Source organism: Vicugna pacos, chromosome 22 (genome assembly GCF_048564905.1).
Source record: "Vicugna pacos chromosome 22, VicPac4, whole genome shotgun sequence".
Lineage (NCBI taxonomy): Eukaryota > Metazoa > Chordata > Mammalia > Artiodactyla > Camelidae > Vicugna > Vicugna pacos.
The window spans coordinates 26463594-26481175 of NC_133008.1; the positions used below are offsets into that span (position 1 = coordinate 26463594).

A 17582-nucleotide genomic window follows, 5' to 3' on the forward strand; every position below is an offset into this window, starting at 1 on the left:
ATCAGTATTCCTTTTTATGGCTGAGTAGTATTTCATTGTATGGATATACCACAGTTTATCCATTCATCTGTTGATGGACACTTGGGTAATTTCCACCTTTGGCTATTGTGAATAGTGCTACTAGGAATACATATGTATGTGTATTTGTTTGAGTATCTGCCTTCAGTTCTTTGGGATGTATACCTAAGAGTGAAATTGCTGGGTCATATGGTAATTCTATGCTTAACTTCTTGAGGAACTGCCAAACTTCCCCTCAGTGGCTGCACCATTTTACATTCCCACCAACCATGTATGAGGGTTCCAATTTCTCCAGATTCCCATCAACACTTGTTATTTTCCATTTTATTTTTGGTATAGCCATCCTAATGGGTGTTAGATTGTATCTCATAGTGATACTGACTTGCATTTTCCTAAGGATCTTGAGCATCTTTTCATGTGCTTATTGGCCATTTATATATCTTCTTTGGAGAAATGTCTTTCAGGCTTTTGCCCATTTTTAAATTGGCATGTTTTTATTGTTGTTTAGCTATAAGAATTATTTATATATTATAGAAAGAAAAAGGAGAAAAGAAAAAGTAATGATAAAAAACCTCTCCCACTCTTTGCTGATCTATGGTGGGGCACACCTTCAGTATTTCACCTGGGTGTTTACAACTCTGCCTTAGCCCTCTCTTCTTGATTACACCAAGCTTAGAAATCAGCCAGAGATGAAACATTAGGGTCTTCTCAGGTCTTTTCTGAGCATTTGTCCTGCCTTGAGCATGCACACTGCTTTCTAAATTCCTCAGTATATTCGGGTTTCTTTTTTTAACTTTTTTTCTTTTTTTTTAATTTAAATATAGTCAGCTTATAATGTTGTGTTAATTTCTGGTGTACAGCATAATAGTTCAGCCATACATACTCTTTTTCATTGTAGGTTACTATAAGAAATATATGGGTGATTTGAATGCCTTAGTTACCCAAAGAAACGCTCATCCCAGCTTTTTGTCCCAGCTTTTGGCATCTCTGTTGTTTTCAATTGTAATTTTGTGCCCCAGAGAGTGGTGGGTTCTTCCTTTGCCTGACAGTGTTTTCCAGGAATGTATTCTCGGTTTAACAGACAAGTACCTGAAATTAATCCTGCATGTAACCCCCAGACATATGAGAACACACACAAAACTGTGAGAATGGGGGCTGCTCTCAGGAACTGGGGGACCAGGGCCCCATCCTGGGGACACAGGCTGCTGTCTTCAAGGCCTCCACTGTGCTGGGGAAGGAGATGAGGAAAGAGCAGAGGAAACGCCGCAAAGCTTTGCTGCCCCATTCAAGGTGCCTTTTCTTGATTCAGCCTTCCTTTAATTGGTGTAAACCTTTAGCTGTTTCCCAGAGTTGGGTTAGAGCTGATTCTCAGCATTTTTAAAACTGGTTTTTTTATCAAAGTGTAGTTGATTTACAATGTTAGTTTCCCGTGTACATCAAAGTGATTCAGTTATGCATATACTACATATATACAGTTTTCAGATTCTTTTCCATTGTACATTATTACAAGAAGTTGAATATAGTTCCCTGTGCTATGCAGAAGTTCCTTGTTACAATTCTTACTATTTTTGCTCGATTTGGTGATGTTTCTGTGGAGGTACAGGCCCGTCGAGCTACTGACTCCATCATTTTCACTGTTGTCTGGGGTGAATGGGCAATTCTTGTTTCCCTCAATTAAACAAAACCCTCTTCTCCCTCCCCAAGTATTCAACAAAATGTACTTAGTGACCCTGTGAATGAAACAGACACCATCAATGTCCTGGCAGAGCTGTCATCCTAGTTCTGCTCCACTAAATGATTTCAGGTAGTCACAGGTGCCAGAAGTAAGTACTAGGTGGGTAGCTGGAGTGGCTTGTTTCACCTGGGTGGAGTCAGGGAAAGCTTCTCCACGGAGGGGGCATTGATGCTCAGATTTGAAGTAGAAGAGAGAAGCAGTAAGTAGAAAGAACAGTGCTCTGAGGTCAATGGCACTCAGAGTTCAAGGGGCAAAAGGGAGTTGAGGATGGGGTGTGTGAGGGGAGTGGCCAGAGAAGAGATGGGAGCAGTCAGCACAGGCCACATCGTTCAGGGTCCCTCTGCCCTTTGTCATATTGGCCTAAAATATTAGCCCGGGGTTCTTATGACCATGGGGAGTTGGCAGAGCGGCTTCTGGAGGTCAGGGATTCCTTGAAATTATAACCAAAGGATTCGGTGTGTACTTGGCAGTGTTGGTCCCACCAGAGCTATTCTCCACCATTCCCTGTACTGCTCCATGGCCAAGGTGGGGTGGGAGGCTGATAGCTACACGCCAGGTCAACTTGGCTGCATTTCCTCTCATTTCAAGTTGGGTTCAGCCCTGGTAGGAAATCTGAGGGCTGGAGGAGAGGGAAGTCTAGGTATATATTCCCTGGCTCCTGCCCTCTTGGTCTGCCTCTCTCTACCCAAGCCTGCCACTCCAGCTCTCTCCAAGTTCCAGGACTGCTTCCTCCACCCCAGCAACTTCAGGCCTGGCTGCTAACAGTCCCCTGAGCCCAGAGAGTCACCATCCCTCACTGCTTCCCCTTTACCCTTCCCATGACTCCTCAGTCCTGTATCTTCAAGGCATCATCTGTGTGATAGCCGACCAGGACAGGTATATGTGGCTATTTTTCTGAATTCAAAATTCCAAGTTTATAGATTCCTGCACCATATTAGACACTCCCAGGATGAAGTCCTTACATACATCCAAGGCCCTTCCCTCATACTATTCCCTTTACCTAGAACGTCCTTCCTCCGTCTCCTTCTCAGGCTTTTAGAGTCAGATATCACCTCCTCCCAGAAGCCTTCCCTGAACTCACTGAAACTAAGTGAAGAACTCCCCTCGGTGACAGCCTCCATCACAGCACTTCACCAACCAGACTCTCATCGTCTGCTTGTCTGACTGTTTCACTGAACTCTGATCTCCCAAGTACAGGAGATGTTTCCTTCACCACAGCATCCCCTGCACCCAACACAATCCTGAGCCCTTGGTGACACTCATGAATCAGTTGATGGCATAAAACAAACCAGGAATCTCTCCTAACTCTGTCTCATACACACCCAGGAATAGACTGAGTGTATGAGAGCCACAAAAATAGACTGAATGAATGTTCTTTGGCTTTCAGGTCAGACATTCAAGAAATATATATGGTTCACTGTGTGCCAAGCACTCTGGTAGGCACTGGGAAACTGCAGGAGACATTGCAGACCCCTCCCTGCACTCTGGGTGAATTCAGTAAATTCAAGCATGTTCTGCAAACCACCCTGACCTAATCTAGTTGATATTTACAGAATATTATACCAAGCAACTACAGAGTGCACTTTCATTTTAGGTGCATTTTAAAAAAAAGTATCACTAAATTTCAAGAAATTAAAATTACATGGAGTATATTCTCTGAGCACAAAGGAATTAAATTAAAAATCACTAACAATAAGCTATCCAAATCCAAATGTTTGGAAATTAAGTGACACTTCTAAATAACCAATGGGTCATAGGAAAAATCCACAAGGGAAACAGAATATTTCTAATTTAATGATAATAAATCTCAATATATCAAAATGTGTGGGATGCAGTTAAAGCAGTGGTTAGATGGAAATGTATAGCTTTCAGTGCTTATTAGAAGATAAAAGTTTAAAATTGATGACCTAAGCTTCCATCTTAAGAAGCGAGGATAAGAAGAGCCAATGAAACACATGGTAACTGGAAGAAAGAATAAAATAAAGATAAGACCACAAATCAATGAAATAGAAAACAGAAAAGAGAGAAAAAGAACAAAGCCATAGGTTGGTACTTAAAGAAGATTAATAAAATTGATTGGCCCCTAGCAAAACTAATCAGGAAAAAAAGAATAAACACAAATTATCATTATCAGGAACAAAAAAGGAAGCATTGCTACAGACCCTACAGACACTAAAAGGATAATAAGTTCTCTACCTTAGTGGTCCCCCAGTAGACTATATTTTCATTGAATAAATTAAAGAATTTAGGGGAAGAAAGGATAACAAGGGAATATAAACAATTTTATACTAATAAGTTTGATCACTTAGATGAAATGGACAAATTCCTTGAAAATACAAGCATGCTGGCTGCAATCAAAGAAAATTAGAATGCACTATAGGAGGATTCAGCAAGGGGATTTTTCGTTTTTTTTTATTGATTCATAATCATTTTACAGTGTTGTGTCAAATTCCAGTGTTCAGCACAATTTTTCAGTCATTCATGGACATATACACACTCATTGTCACATTTTTTTCTCTGTGATTTATCATAACATTTTGTGTATATTTCCCCGTGCTATACAGTGTAATCTTGTTTATCTATTCTACAATTTTGAAATCCCAGTCTATCCCTTCCCACCCTCTACCCCCCCCCCCCGGTAACCACAAGTCTGTATTCTCTGTCCATGAGTCTATTTCTGTCCTGTATTTATGCTTTGTTTTTGTTTGTTTTTGTTTTTTAGATTCCACACATGAGCGATCTCATATGGTATTTTTCTTTCTCTTTCTGGCTTACTTCACTTAGAATGACATTCTCTAGGATCATCCATGTTGCTGCAAATGGCATTATGTTGTCGGTTTTTATGGCTGAGTAGTATTCCATTGTATAAATATACCACATCTTCTTTATCCAGTCACCTGTTGATGGACATTTAGGTTGTTTTCATGTTTTGGCTATTGTAAATAGTGCTGCTATGAACATTGGTGTGCAGGTGTCATCCTGAAGTAGATTTCCTTCTGGGTACAAGCCCAGGAGTGGGATTCCTGGGTCATATGGTAAGTCTGTTCCTAGTCTTTTGAGGAATCTCCACACTGTTTTCCATAGTGGCTGCACCAAACTGCATTCCCACCAGCAGTGTAGGAGGGTTCCCCTTTCTCCACAGCCTCTCCAGCATTTGTCATTTTTGGATTTTTGAATGACGGCCATTCTGACTGGTGTGAGGTGATACCTCATTGTAGTTTTGATTTGCATTTCTCTGATAATTAGTGATATTGAGCATTTTTTCATGTGCTTTTTGATCATTTGTATGTCTTCCTTGGAGAGTTGCTTGTTTAGGTCTTCTGCCCATTTTTGGATTGGGTTGTTTATTTTTTTCTTATTGAGTCGTATGAGCTGCTTATATATTTTGGAGATCAAGCCTTTGTCGGTTTCACTTGCAAAAATTTTCTCCCATTCCGTAGGTTTTCTTCTTGTTTTATTTCTGGTTTCCTTTGCTGTGCAGAAGCTTGTAAGTTTCATTAGGTCCCATTTGTTTATTCTTGCTTTTATTTCTTCTAGGAGAAAATTTTTGAAATGTATGTCAGATAATGTTTTGCCTATGTTTTCCTCTAGGAGGTTTATTGTATCTTGTCTTATGTTTAAGTCTTTAATCCATTTTGAGTTGATTTTTGTATATGGTGTAAGGGTGTGTTCTAGCTTCATTGTTTTACATGCTGCTGTCCAGTTTTCCCAACACCATTTGCTGAAGAGACTGTCTTTATTCCATTGTATATTCTTGCCTCCTTTGTCGAAGATGAGTTGACCAAAAGTTTGTGGGTTCATTTCTGGGCTCTCTATTCTGTTCCATTGGTCTATATGTCTGTTTTGGTACCAATACCATGCTGTCTTGATGACTGTAGCTCTATAGTATTGTCTGAAGTCTGGGAGAGTTATTCCTCCAGCCTCTTTCTTTCTCTTCAGTAATGCTTTAGCAATTCTAGGTCTTTGATGGTTCCATATAAATTTTATTATGATTTGTTCTAGTTCTGTGAAATATGTCCTGGGTAATTGGATAGGGATTGCATTAAATCTGTAGATTGCCTTGGGCAGTGTGACCATTTTAACAATATTGATTCTTCCAATCCAAGAGCATGGAATATCTTTCCATTTTTTAAAGTCTTCTTTAATTTCCTCCATCAATGGGTTATAGTTAAGGGGATTTTTCTAAGTCCAGATTATCTGGAAAGATTTCCCAAAAATGATATTTAAACAGAGACCTGAAGGAGAAGTGGGATTTTACCAGGTTGATAGAATTGTGTTCCAGACAGGGGCGGGAGTGGCATGTGCAAACGCCCTGAGGTTGAAATGAGCTTTGTGTACCCAGACTTGCTTACATCCTTCCTGGGTGTAAACCTCCAGGTGGACCTGCTGGACTTGAAACAGAAATGTTTAGAGACCAAAGCAAATCTGGTAAGACAGACCTTTGGAAGTTTCTGGGCTATGCAGAGGAGGCAATTTATGCCGTAAACTGTGTCATTTCCTCAGTTCTGGAGCTAGTGTTTCTTTTCATCCGGCTGATGAAGTTCCTGAGGCTTTTCTTTCCTGTGGCTTCACTAGGCATTGCACTTGGTGCCACAAGATCTCTGAAGCTAACGTCCACTAGTCTTAGCACCATTCTGCAGAGCAGCAAGCTGAGGCTTCAAAGAAGGACCGGATCTTGCCTGAGGTCAGAGACCAAGCCCTAACCATCCTGCCCTACCAACTTCCAGCCCACGTTTCAACTTTCAGCAGTGGTTGGGCCACATTTGGTGTCTTGGACCTGGGTTTCCCAAACAACCCGCAATCCTCGTACTTCCCAGGAGTTCTCTCAGGGGAAGAACGAACATAAACACACACCCGACCAGCCTAGTCCATTTTCCCCTCCCAACTGCAGAGCCTCGGCCCCTAAAGGGGCTGCGAGGTGCCAGGGTCTGATGTGTGTCTGTGGAAGGGGTTGGGAGGGGAAAGAGTCCCTTTCAGTGCTCGGGTGTGTGTGTGCAACTTCCTGCCAGTGAGGAAACAGTAGGCTCAAATCAGCCCTGGTTCTCCTTTCCTTGCTCTGGCCTCCCAGGAGGAGCTGGCAGCGAGCCGCAGGCCGCGCTGGCCTCAGCCTGATTTCCCGGCCAAACGCGGGAGGAGAGATGCCCTGGACCGTCTTGCTCTTTGCAGCTGGTGAGCCTGATGCCCCTGCACTACCCCTACCCTGTCCCCCCAACCCCTGCCCACCTTGCCTGTGCTGGGGGGCAGGGGGTAGGGGACAGAAACCAGGTGCTGGAGAGGCTGAGCCCCGACAGATTTGCCCCAGAGCCTTGGAAATGCCCCCGGAGCACGGGTTTCTCTTGTCCGGCCTCATTACCCACACATTCAGGGTATCAGATAGGCCACCCGACCCGAGACAGCGGTACCCACGCCCCATGACTCAGCCCCGCTTGGCTTCTGCAGACTTCTATCTCCAGGGCTGGGGCAGCAGGAGGATCTGCTGGGGGGTCGGGGGAAGCTGGGCAAAGGAAGGCTGGTGTAGACCTCACCAGCTGGGGAGACACTGGTTCCTCCTGCAGGAAGCCGTACCCCCGAATCCTATTCCTCACCACAGCCTGGGAAACAAGACAGAACCCCTCTGCCCTCCCCTCCCCCTCATTCACCCCCTTCTAAGCCTCTTTGAACACCCTACACCCCTTCCAACCTCCAGCCTTTGTCCAGATGGTCCCTCTGCCTGGAATGCTCAACCCCATCTCTTCCTGTGCTGTCTCTCCAGGGAAGCCCTGTGTGGCCACCCCGGCTAACCCAGCCTTCCCAGCACCCTTGTTTCCTCTTGAGAACATCAGCTCCCCTGGAGCAGGCATGTCTTGTCTGTCTATCTCATCCACAGCTGTGTTCCCCACACCTAAACAGGGCCTGACACGTAGTCAGTGCTCTCGATCATAGTAATACGAGTATATGTGTCACTGTGTAATACCCATGGCTATTATAATAAAATGACTCAGAGGCAGCGATCTCACCTCTCACAGAGGCCTCACACTTGATCCCCTCCACATCACGGTAGGGTAGGGACAACTAGCCTCCTGTTGTACATAAAAACCAGGGCCCAGATAGGGTGAGCCACTTGCCCAAGGCTACACAGCCAGGGTGGCTTCTGCTCTAACCACCCACTCACCAGCCTCCCTCATTTTGCTTTGCAGGCTCTTTGGCGATCCCAGCGCCGTCCATCCTCCTGGTGCCTCCCCACCCCAGTAGCCAAGAGGACCCCATCCACATATCGTGCATGGCCCCTGGGGACTTCCGGGGGGCAAATTTCACACTGTACCAAGGGGAGCAGGTGGTGCAGCTCCTGCAGGCCCCCTCAGACCAGCTCGGGGTCACCTTCAACCTGAGTGGCGGCAGCAGGGAGGCTCCAAGGGGACCATTCCGCTGCCAGTATGGTGTGCTCGGCGAGCACAGGCAGCCCCAGCTGTCGAACCTCAGCGAGCCTGTGCACGTCTCTTTCCCAGGTAAGTCTCAATCTTCTCACCGCTGAGTCTTCGTAGGTGCTATTCTCTCCACCTGGAAGTCAGCACAGAACAAGCCAGGCTCCCAACTTGCCAAGACTTACTCACTTTCCTTGTTTAATCCACACAGTCACCCCATGCAATGGGTACAGTGATTCTCCCCATTTTCCAGATAAGGAAACTGAGGCACAAACGATGATGAGACTTGCCCGGCTCACCTAGTCGCAGGTGGCAGGGCTGGGATTCCCCTGGACTCTGAAGTCCCGCATTAAACCTCCAGGACTTGCTGCACCCTCCCTTCCTGGCCACCGAACATCTCTGAGCCCCTGCTAGGCACCAGGCACCCTCCTGGGCCCCACAGGCTCAGCAGTGAATGAAACAAAGTCCCTCCCGTTTCAGAGTTGACATTCCAAGGGAATAGGGGCAGACAATAAATAAGGAGTTTGGTAATTATTCAGTCTGCCAGCTGAGGACAAGGAAAGTGGCAGAGATGAAATACAGCCTGAGAAGGGTGTCGTTTTTAAATAGAGAGGAGAGTGGCCAGAGAAGTCCTTTCTGAGGAGGCGACGTTTGAGCAAAGACCTGAAGGATGAGAATGGAAGGTCCTGGAGTAGGAGTGTTCCAGGCGCTGGCTGTGCAAAGGCCCTGAGGCTGGAGTATGCCTGGTGTGTTTGAGGGACAAGGAAGCACACCACACAGCTGAAGCATAGTGAGCAAGGAGGAGAGGTGGGAAGACAAGGGCAGGGAGGTGGTGAGGAGGATTGTGCGGGACCTTGTGGCTGCAGCAAGGACCCTGGCTTTTCGTCTGAGTGATACAGAAGCCCTGGAAGGGCCCATGACTTCCTCTGGTCTTTCCAGGAGAGGGGCTGGGCCTGAGCTCTGGATCCAGGAGCAGGAGGGAGGTAGGAGCCTTTGTGTCACCATCAGTCAGAACTTTCCTGCTGCAAAGACAACCTTGTTGCCTGCGGAGGCCCACAGGTGGTGATGACAGAACAGTTTCTGTGTCATCCCCAGCCTCAGGTTCCACAATCAAGGGCCCCCTTCTCTCACCTTGGTCCTGTGGTCTCAGAGTGGGGAGGTGACGACATCCCTCCTGCCCCAGATGAATGAATGAACAAGGGCTAACACAGAGAACACCCAGTGTGAGCTTGTCCTCCCCTCCTGGCTAGTCCTGACCTCTGCTCAGGTCACAGTGTCTCCTCCCAGTTCCCCTGAAAGATCCCCCCTTTCTCTAGGGAGGGGCAGCTGAATCTTTTGCAGAGATGCAAACTCTGGAACTGAAGATTCATGCTTCTGCGGCTGACCTCTGTGTGGGTGCCAGGGCCCACCCTGTGGCTGCGGCTGGGTGTTGTCTGACCCCCTGTTCCCCAGGCTGAAGCTAGTAGGACTCTTCAGGTTGCAAGTAACTGAAAACTTGACTCAGGCTGGCCTCAGCCACAAAAGGGGATTCATTGGTTCACTGAACTGAAGTCGGTTCACAGCACCCACTTCAGGCATGGCTGGATCCAGGTGCTCAAAGATGTCAGGAATCACGTGCTACTTCTCAGCTCTGCTTTCTTCTCTGTCTTATTCTCAGGCAGGCCCTCCCTCTCATAGTGTCAAAATTGTACCTTGGAGCTCCAGGTATATATCCTACCAGATTTGTAATACTGGCCTGAGGAGTAGACTTCTCTTCCCAGTGGTCTAGCCGAAGGCCCAGAATTAGCTTCATTGGCTCAGCTGGGGCAACCTGCCTTTCCCTGAGCCAATCACGATGGCCAGGGGGAGAGAATATGCTAATTGGCCAGACACAGGTTTGCTGCATCCCCAGGGTCTAGCTACACCAAAGCAAAATGGTCAGGGGGTAGAGGGGGAGGGCTGGCTCTCCAAAGGTAGCCTGGAGGAATGATGGATGTCCCACCTTCTCCCTGGGTCCCCACAACTCCATGAGCTGCCCACTCTCTTTTTCTCATCTTCCTCTAGTGCCCACCTGGATCCTGGCACTCTCGCTGAGCCTGGCTGGAGCCTTCCTCCTCCTCGCTGGGCTGGTGGTTGTTGCCGTGGTCGTCAGGAAAGGTACCAGCAGGCATAGCCCTCCGGGATGTGGAAATGCTCTCCCACCCACAACCATTTTTAGGAGCATGCGGGCACACAGTTGGGAGTTCTTAATCCAAAAACTTAGCACTGAAGAACCCTCCATAATTTCTATGATGGTGGTGGCAGGGCAAATTTAAATATAGTATGTATATGTACATGTATATGTATATTTATATTATAACATAAATAAATATATTATATAATACATAATATTATATATAATGTATAATTATGAAATATATACTTATATATGTAATAACAAATATATATTATAATATATAATATAAATATTTTTATTGTGGCAAAATATACATGATATAAAATTTACCATTTTAATCCTTTTTAAGGGTCCAGTTCAGTGCCATTAAGGACATTTACTTTGTGCAACCATCTGTTTTCATCTTCCCAAGCTGTAACTCTGTCCCCATTAAACACTGATTCCCCATTCTCCCTCCCCTCAGCCCCTGGCACTTACTGAAATCAGTATTTAAAAAAAAATTTTTTAACATGCTTGTACCTTGTTTGAAGTTTTTACCAACACACATTACTCATGCAATTGGGAAAAAAAATGTCTTCAGCAGCTCTCCTGTTGAGTGGGAAATTTGCCAGGGGAGAAGGCAAGGCTGGGCTGAATGTGTACCGGGGACTTTTTGGTTTCTTGGCTTTTTGCAACGAGGACCAAAATCTAACAAATGCTTTTTATTTTTTTTTATTTTTTGTTCCCAGTTAAAGTAAAACAATTGCAGAAGAAACGGTGAGACCATCCCTGGAGACCCTCAGAGGGCGGTTTGGGGGAAAGAAAACTCAGTCCCAAGGCAGGAGTTCCTGATGGATGTTAAAGATAGAGCTGATGGGGTTCTGGGGATAGGAGGGGACAGACAGGTACTTCCCCTGGAGGGGAATGGAAACCTCCCCCGAACAGCGTCCTTTGGTGGGAGTGATTCTTAATAGCAACAGGGTGCCATTTATGCAGCGCCCGCAGTGTGCCGGGCACTGTGCTCGGAGACTCTGGACCCAGAGCTCACAGGATCCTATCAGCAGATCTGGAAGCAGGCGCTGTGAATAGTCCCATTTTACAGATGAGGCTGAGACTTCCTTACATCTCTTTACTGCCAGCTGTCAAAAAGTGTTGGGTAATCTGGCTAGAAATCCACAGGTGGTGGGGGACCAGGGGGAGGTGAGTGGTGCCCCTGGGGTTGTGCAGTGTAGCCTGTAGGCAGTGGCCCTGGTTCCTGGGCATCCATCAACTGGCCCCGGCCTCGGTTTCTCCGCTCTGAGAGAGGGGTGGACAGTGCGCTGCCTGGTGGCTGAGAACCAGCAACCCTGGGGATCAAATCCTGACTTCACCTAGTGGTGGGGCTCCTGTAAGAGAATTTCCATCTGAGGGGATTCCAAGAGGATGCAGGGGTCGGTGGGGAGGAAGGGCCAAGTTTGGGCCTAGGGCTTCCCAGAACAAAACTCCTGCCTGAGACAAGTCATCACCTTCTCCCAAATGCCTCTGCAGAGAGCGAGAATCCTGCTGGACCCAGATTAACTTCGCCACCACAGGTGTGTGCCTCCCCGTTACCGTCCCCTGCCAGGGGGTCATTGCCTCAAAACACCATCAGGTCTCATTGCTCGCTATTGAATCTCTTCTTCAGCTGCTCACTTCCCTTAGAGTAGAGAACACACCCTTGCCCTCTTCCCTCTTCCCCTCCTCTCCTGGTTACTGACCAGCTTTCACCTCTCACTTCTCCTCGCCCCATCCTCAGGCCTTTCACTCACTCTGCCCTCTGCCTAGAACACTCTTCTTCCCTGCGGTCTCAGTCTAAAGGTCACCTCCTCCAGAAAGCCTTCCCTGACTCCCTAGGCAGGGTCTGCTCTTTCTAATTCCATTCCCCCAGCACCACAGTTTCTTCCGTAGAAACACAATTAAGTACTCATTGCATGCTTATATGTGTAATGCTCGTCTCCACCACTGGACCATCAGCTCCATGGTGGGGCGAACTGCATCTGTCTTGTCCACGCCCCGGGGCACCTGGGTGCCTGGCACCATCTTGTGGTGCAGAAGCTGAAGTTCTGCCGGCTGCCACCAGGGGGTGAGAGGCCACCACCCTGTGAAATCCCCCCCGCAGAAAAAACTCCATTCTCTGTACTTCTTTCACTGCCCCACACATTTCTTGAGCACCTACTATGTGCTGAGATCTGCGGGCTCCAACAATAACCAAGACAGAGGTGGTTTCTGTCCACAAGCTCATACCCCACAGGGGTTGGACCCTGTCTGGGCTAGGAGGGTGGTCCCCCGGGGGAAGTGATGTTTGATCAGAGGCTGACAGGGCAGCAGGGAGTAGCTGGGTGACGAGTGGGAGATTAGGGGGAGAGCCCAGGGTGGCAGAGGAGTTGAGGGGTGTTCCGGAAAACGAGAGTTGAGACGAGTCACCCGTTTTCCAGAGGGCAGCCAGAGGCCCTGGAAGGAGAGTTCTGATCAGAAGAGGTTCAGTCTGTAGTTGTGCATGGTTCACCCTGCAGAATGGGCTGGAAGGGGCCAAAGAGGATGTTGGGTGATGGACCGCACGCCCTTCCTCAGGGTGGACTTGGGTCCTGTGGGTGTGTGGGGAGGGCAGTGAGCAGGAAATCTGAACTGGCCCCTGGCCTGGCTTTCTCTGTTTCTGTTCCAGACATGTCCTTCGATAACACCTTGTTTACCATCTCGGTAAGTTGTACCGTTTCTCGGTCCCGGTTTTATGCTGACTGTCCTGACCATGGGAATGTGGGGGGCTACCACCGGGCTGAGCCGACCTACCATTCCTGAGCTTCAGGGACCTGGGAAAATCACCAAGCAGGAATTGTTTGTGAGCTGAGAGTTGGCTCTGGAAAATTCCAGGGGACTGGCAGTGGCCGCGTTATCCAGGCCCTAGTGGGGTAGTGGGCAGGCCCCTGGGGGTCTGCGCTGCCCTTGCACTCAGAATGGTGACAGGGGACTCAGGGCGACCTGGTGGCTTCTTTGGGGTCATAGAGCCTTGTGACAACCCAATGCACACTGTGGTCCCCTCTTGGTATAAAGAAAAGCTTGTCTTTGTGTTCAGTTTTAGATGTCCCAGACATGGGTTTCCCTTTCAGGGGTAAGGGTCTCACCACACACCCCCCTCTTAGCAAGGGGTGTTGCTCCCCCAGATCACACAGTGTCCTGACTGGGATTTGAATCCAGTTCAGTGGGAGTCCTCTGCACAGCTGCATCTTGTGGTGGCCTTGGGGTACAAATTATTATTCTTCATTCTTAAATTTATTTATCTGTGGGGGAGGTAACTAGGTTTGTTTGTCTGTCTGTTTGTTTTAGCAGAGGTACTGGTGGTTGAACCCAGGACCTTGTGCATGCTAAGCGTGCACTCCTTCTGAACTAGAAACTCCACCTACTAATTTTTTTTAACTAAATTAAAGATATCTGACCCATGGACACCATGGATGAAGGGAAAGTCCAGCTAGCTCCTCTCCACGCAGAGGGGCTCAGGTCTGGGGTGCAGGTGCTCCCACTTCAGGTGGCCTCAGGGTGTCACTTGTAGAAGTGGATGCTTTGGTACTGTCATCAGGGAGCCTGGGGCCGGGTGCGTCTCCACCACGATGGGGAGCAGGGCTAAGGTGAGGATTGGACGAGTTCAACCTAGCCTTCCTGGGCATCTGAACAAGAACAAGACGAGGCCCTCAATCCCTCAGAGTTTCTTAATCCTATAGGGGGAGGCAGACGATGCCACGTGGGGTAGGAGTGACCAGGGAGCTCACTTCTGACGTAGATGGGAGACCCAGGACTTCTGAGAGATAAACGAAAAGCAGGAGGTGGTGCGGAGGATGGATCCATTCTCAGGACACGTTCTTGGCACAGCCCAGTAGAGCTGGGTGCAGCGGAGTGAGGAGTCGAGGGGGGGCCCGCGAAGAAGTCTGACTTTTACTCCAAGTGAGGTGGGAGCCAGGGCAGGTTCAGAGCAGAGGAGGGACGTGACCCGAGCTACGTGCTCACAGGCGCCCTCTCGCGTCTGCGAGGAGGATAGGCTGTGGGGGCCGTGGACAGATAGGCTAAGAGACCGGAGCGCAGGCGACTGTGATAGTTCAGACATGAGATGTGGTGGGTAGTTTGGTCTAGCGCGTTGGCAGCGGAGGTGGAAGAAGCGCACAGATGCAGGTCAGGTAGATTCAGCGGATGGGAAACACGGCACTGATTTTGGAGTGGATGAGTGGGAGGGGGCTGTATGGGGGAGTCCTGGGGAGGCGCAAGCTTGGAGAGAAAAAGAGACAGCCCACCTCACCCGGTGATGTGCCAGAGCAGATGGAGACTGGCCCCCTTCACGGGTATACACATGGTGGTAAGCAAGGGGCCTGGCACCGGCCCGTTCAGCTCTCTGAAGTCTCAGCTCAGGGAACAAATCTGAGCTGTTAAGAAAAACCTGGCAGGCAGAGCAAGTTCTAAACCGTTCCGTGAGAAGCCAAACCGCTCAAGGCACCAGCCTGGTGATTTCTGTCTTTCCCCACCCCTCTTTTAAGGCATTTAAAATGAAACAATGGAAAACAGAAAAGCAAGGAGAAAAATAACTTATTTCTCAGTATCTTAGTCCTGGTGACTTAAAAAATATATTTCTTAATTAAAAAATTTTGAATATGAAATACATCCGTATGTCAAAATTATACGTATAGTAAAGTTCTCTTCTATTACTTAACCCCTGTCCACCCTCCGGTTTCCCCCTTTTATACACATATGGGTAACCACCATTAGGAGATTCTTGCAAATAGACGCAAAGGCAAAAATAACAAGTCTATATCCTCACACTTTTTAACACAAAATGACAGCATGCTAACCACACTGCTATGCACAGTGCTTCTTTTCCTTAACAGTAAATTCTAGTGATCTTTTCTAGTTTCTTTTTTAAAATCATTGTAAAATATACATGATATTTACTATTTTGGTCATATTTAAGTGTACAATTCTGTTGCATTAAGTAGATTCACATTATTGTGCAACTGTCACCACCACCCATACCCAGAACTTCATCTTGCAAAACAAACTACATCCCCATTAAACACCAACTCCCTGTTCCACCTCCACTGCAGGCCTTGACACCCACCATTCTACTTTCTGTCTCTTCTATGGATTTGCCTATTTTGGACATTTTGTATAGAAATAATGCCATATAATCTTCATCTTTATGAGTCCTAGCAAACCCAGGATGGGTGGTACTGGCATTCTCCCTCATTGTACAGAAGAGGGAACTGAGGCACACAGGGGTTGATCACACCACTAGGAAGAGGTAGAGCTGGGATTTGAACCCAGGCTGTCTGATTCCCTATTCAGCAGAGAGGAAGGCAGGACAGATGGCAGGATCAGGGCTCTGAAACTGTGTGGTGTGCACACGTGTCTGTGTGTGGGGGCGGGGGCTGAGATGACAGCTGATGGACTCGGGGAGTCTCAGGCTCAGAACATGGGGCAACCCAAGATTCTGAAACCCCAAATCACCTGATTCTCTATTTTTCTTTCATGGACAAAGAAAATGTCTTTAGAAGGAGATGCAGCCACTCTGGATTCTCCCTCAGGCTCTACTGTGACACCTGGCAACTCTGGGCCCCGGAAGAGACCCACCTCCACATCATCTTCACCTGAGCCTCAGGAATTCATCACATTCCGGGCCTGCTAGGGGGACCCCTCTCTCTGTGTGTGCCCTCCGTTCAGCCCTCTCCCTGAGCTGGCTGGACTATGGAGGGCCTTCCAGCTACTTTGGGAACTTCTGGCTGCTCCTTTCTCAGGGAAGTGAACAGAAGAGATGAAGAGGACCCTTGGCCTTGGAACCGTCCTTACAGAGGAGCAGGAGTGGGAATGGGGGTGCAAGCCTTGTCCTGGAGGTTGGACAGGAAGCAGGAAGCCTCTCTTTGGATTCCCAGCTTCTCAGATCACCAGGGAAGGTGATGTGAGGGTCCCTTCTGACCCTCAGCTACGTCATTACAAAGTCTGAGCTCTCCGCACACCCCTCTGGTTTCCTCCTTCCCCTGTCACACCTGACTTGGCCAACCTGACTGGGTTTTGGGAGCATGGGTACCTGGGGGGTTATATAGTTTGTGTGCCCTGCTGGCATGCCTAAGTTATTAATAATAATGTGTTGAGCTGTTCCTAAGGCTTGTATGGAGTGTAATCCTTCAAGCCCTGGGTTTCAGAGGTCCAGTCACTGATTGCTGGGTGGAAGGAGTACCACTCAACTGCACGCAGTCAGGGTGCAGGCCCTGGTGTTGGGGAGGCCCATGGAGGTGCGGGGAGGGGGACTGTGCTACGTGGGGTCTCTGCTAAAGTCCTTGCATTGGTGAGTACAGGAGGTGGAACGATGGGGAGTGGGAGTAGAGGGACATTGGGGAGAATAAATAGTCAATGTCCTGGGAAAAGTGGCAACTGGAAATGGGAAGTTCCTTTGTAACCCCCCAGAGAGAACTGGGGCCCTGAAGCAGTGGAGGGAATATTTGGAGGGAAGATGTATGTGTGTGTGTGCATATGGAAAGTGGCACTTGGTCCTGATCTGCTGGATTCACTGGCCAGCCATCACTGGGGAAGGGGGAGTGAGTGGGGTGGGAAAGGGGCCAAAGGAAGGGTCCAAGAATTTTCTGTAGGGAAGAAGACGGTAAAGGGCCAAGGATAGAGGAGGAGGGCGCTGGAGAAAAGGGATGGAGATGATGGGGAAGAGAGAAGGAGCGGGTGACTGCTCCGAAAGGGGTTGCAGAGGTGTGCAGAGGCCAAGTCGTCCCTCAAACTGCTTTTCCAGCCGGCGGCCTGGGGGTGGGGCCACAGGTTGGGGCGTGTCCCTGCGTCCTAGTCCCGCCCCTTACTCCGGCCCTCCTCGAGAACCGAGAGCCTGACAAAGACCGGGTGGGAGGGAGCAGGACTGGCATAGGGGCGGGGTCTCCTCGCAGCTGGACCCCGCCCCCCAGCGTGCCGCCTCACAAAGCCGGGCGGGACCAGGGGCGGAGTCCAGCCTCAGAGGCGTGTCGGAGCGGCCCGGCGTCAGGCCCGCCCCCGCCGCTCCCGTGGGTGGGGAGCCACCTCACAAGGTGCGACCGCTTGCGCGGGGCGGGGCTAGGGGCGTGTCCACAGGCCGAGTACCGCCCCCTGACGCGGGCTCCGGCCCCGCCCTCCTGGACCTCCGCAGCCTCACCGCCTTACAAAGCGCAGCGGTTCGAGCCGCGTCGCGCTGGGGGCGGGGCCCAGGACTAGGGGCGTGTCCGGGCGGCCGAGCCCCACTCCTGACGTACGCTCCCACCCGCGCGGT

At 48.9% G+C, this 17582-nt stretch overlaps 1 protein-coding gene across 1 annotated transcript; it reads left to right on the plus strand.

Annotated features, from left to right (window-relative positions):
- Positions 1-1280: 1280 nt before the first annotated feature.
- Positions 1281-16442, plus strand: C22H19orf38 (chromosome 22 C19orf38 homolog). Its single transcript, XM_015241043.3, has 9 exons — positions 1281-1308; positions 6329-6437; positions 6822-6922; positions 7930-8238; positions 10198-10290; positions 11038-11065; positions 11816-11859; positions 12969-13003; positions 15822-16442. The coding sequence occupies exons 3-9, from the start codon at positions 6892-6894 to the stop codon at positions 15966-15968; spliced, it is 687 nt and encodes a 228-aa protein (XP_015096529.1). The 5' UTR covers positions 1281-1308; positions 6329-6437; positions 6822-6891; the 3' UTR covers positions 15969-16442.
- The last annotated feature ends 1140 nt before the right edge of the window (positions 16443-17582 follow it).

What these genes read in the sequence shown, in the direction of transcription:
- C22H19orf38 (XM_015241043.3), top strand. Translation starts at nt 6,892, where the DNA reads ATGCCCTGGACCGTCTTGCTCTTTGCAGCTG. An exon ending in CGTCTTGCTCTTTGCAGCTG is followed by an intron (nt 6,923 to 7,929) that starts GTGAGCCTGATG and finishes TTTGCTTTGCAG; the next exon opens with GCTCTTTGGCGATCCCAGCG. An exon ending in TGTGCACGTCTCTTTCCCAG is followed by an intron (nt 8,239 to 10,197) that starts GTAAGTCTCAAT and finishes ATCTTCCTCTAG; the next exon opens with TGCCCACCTGGATCCTGGCA.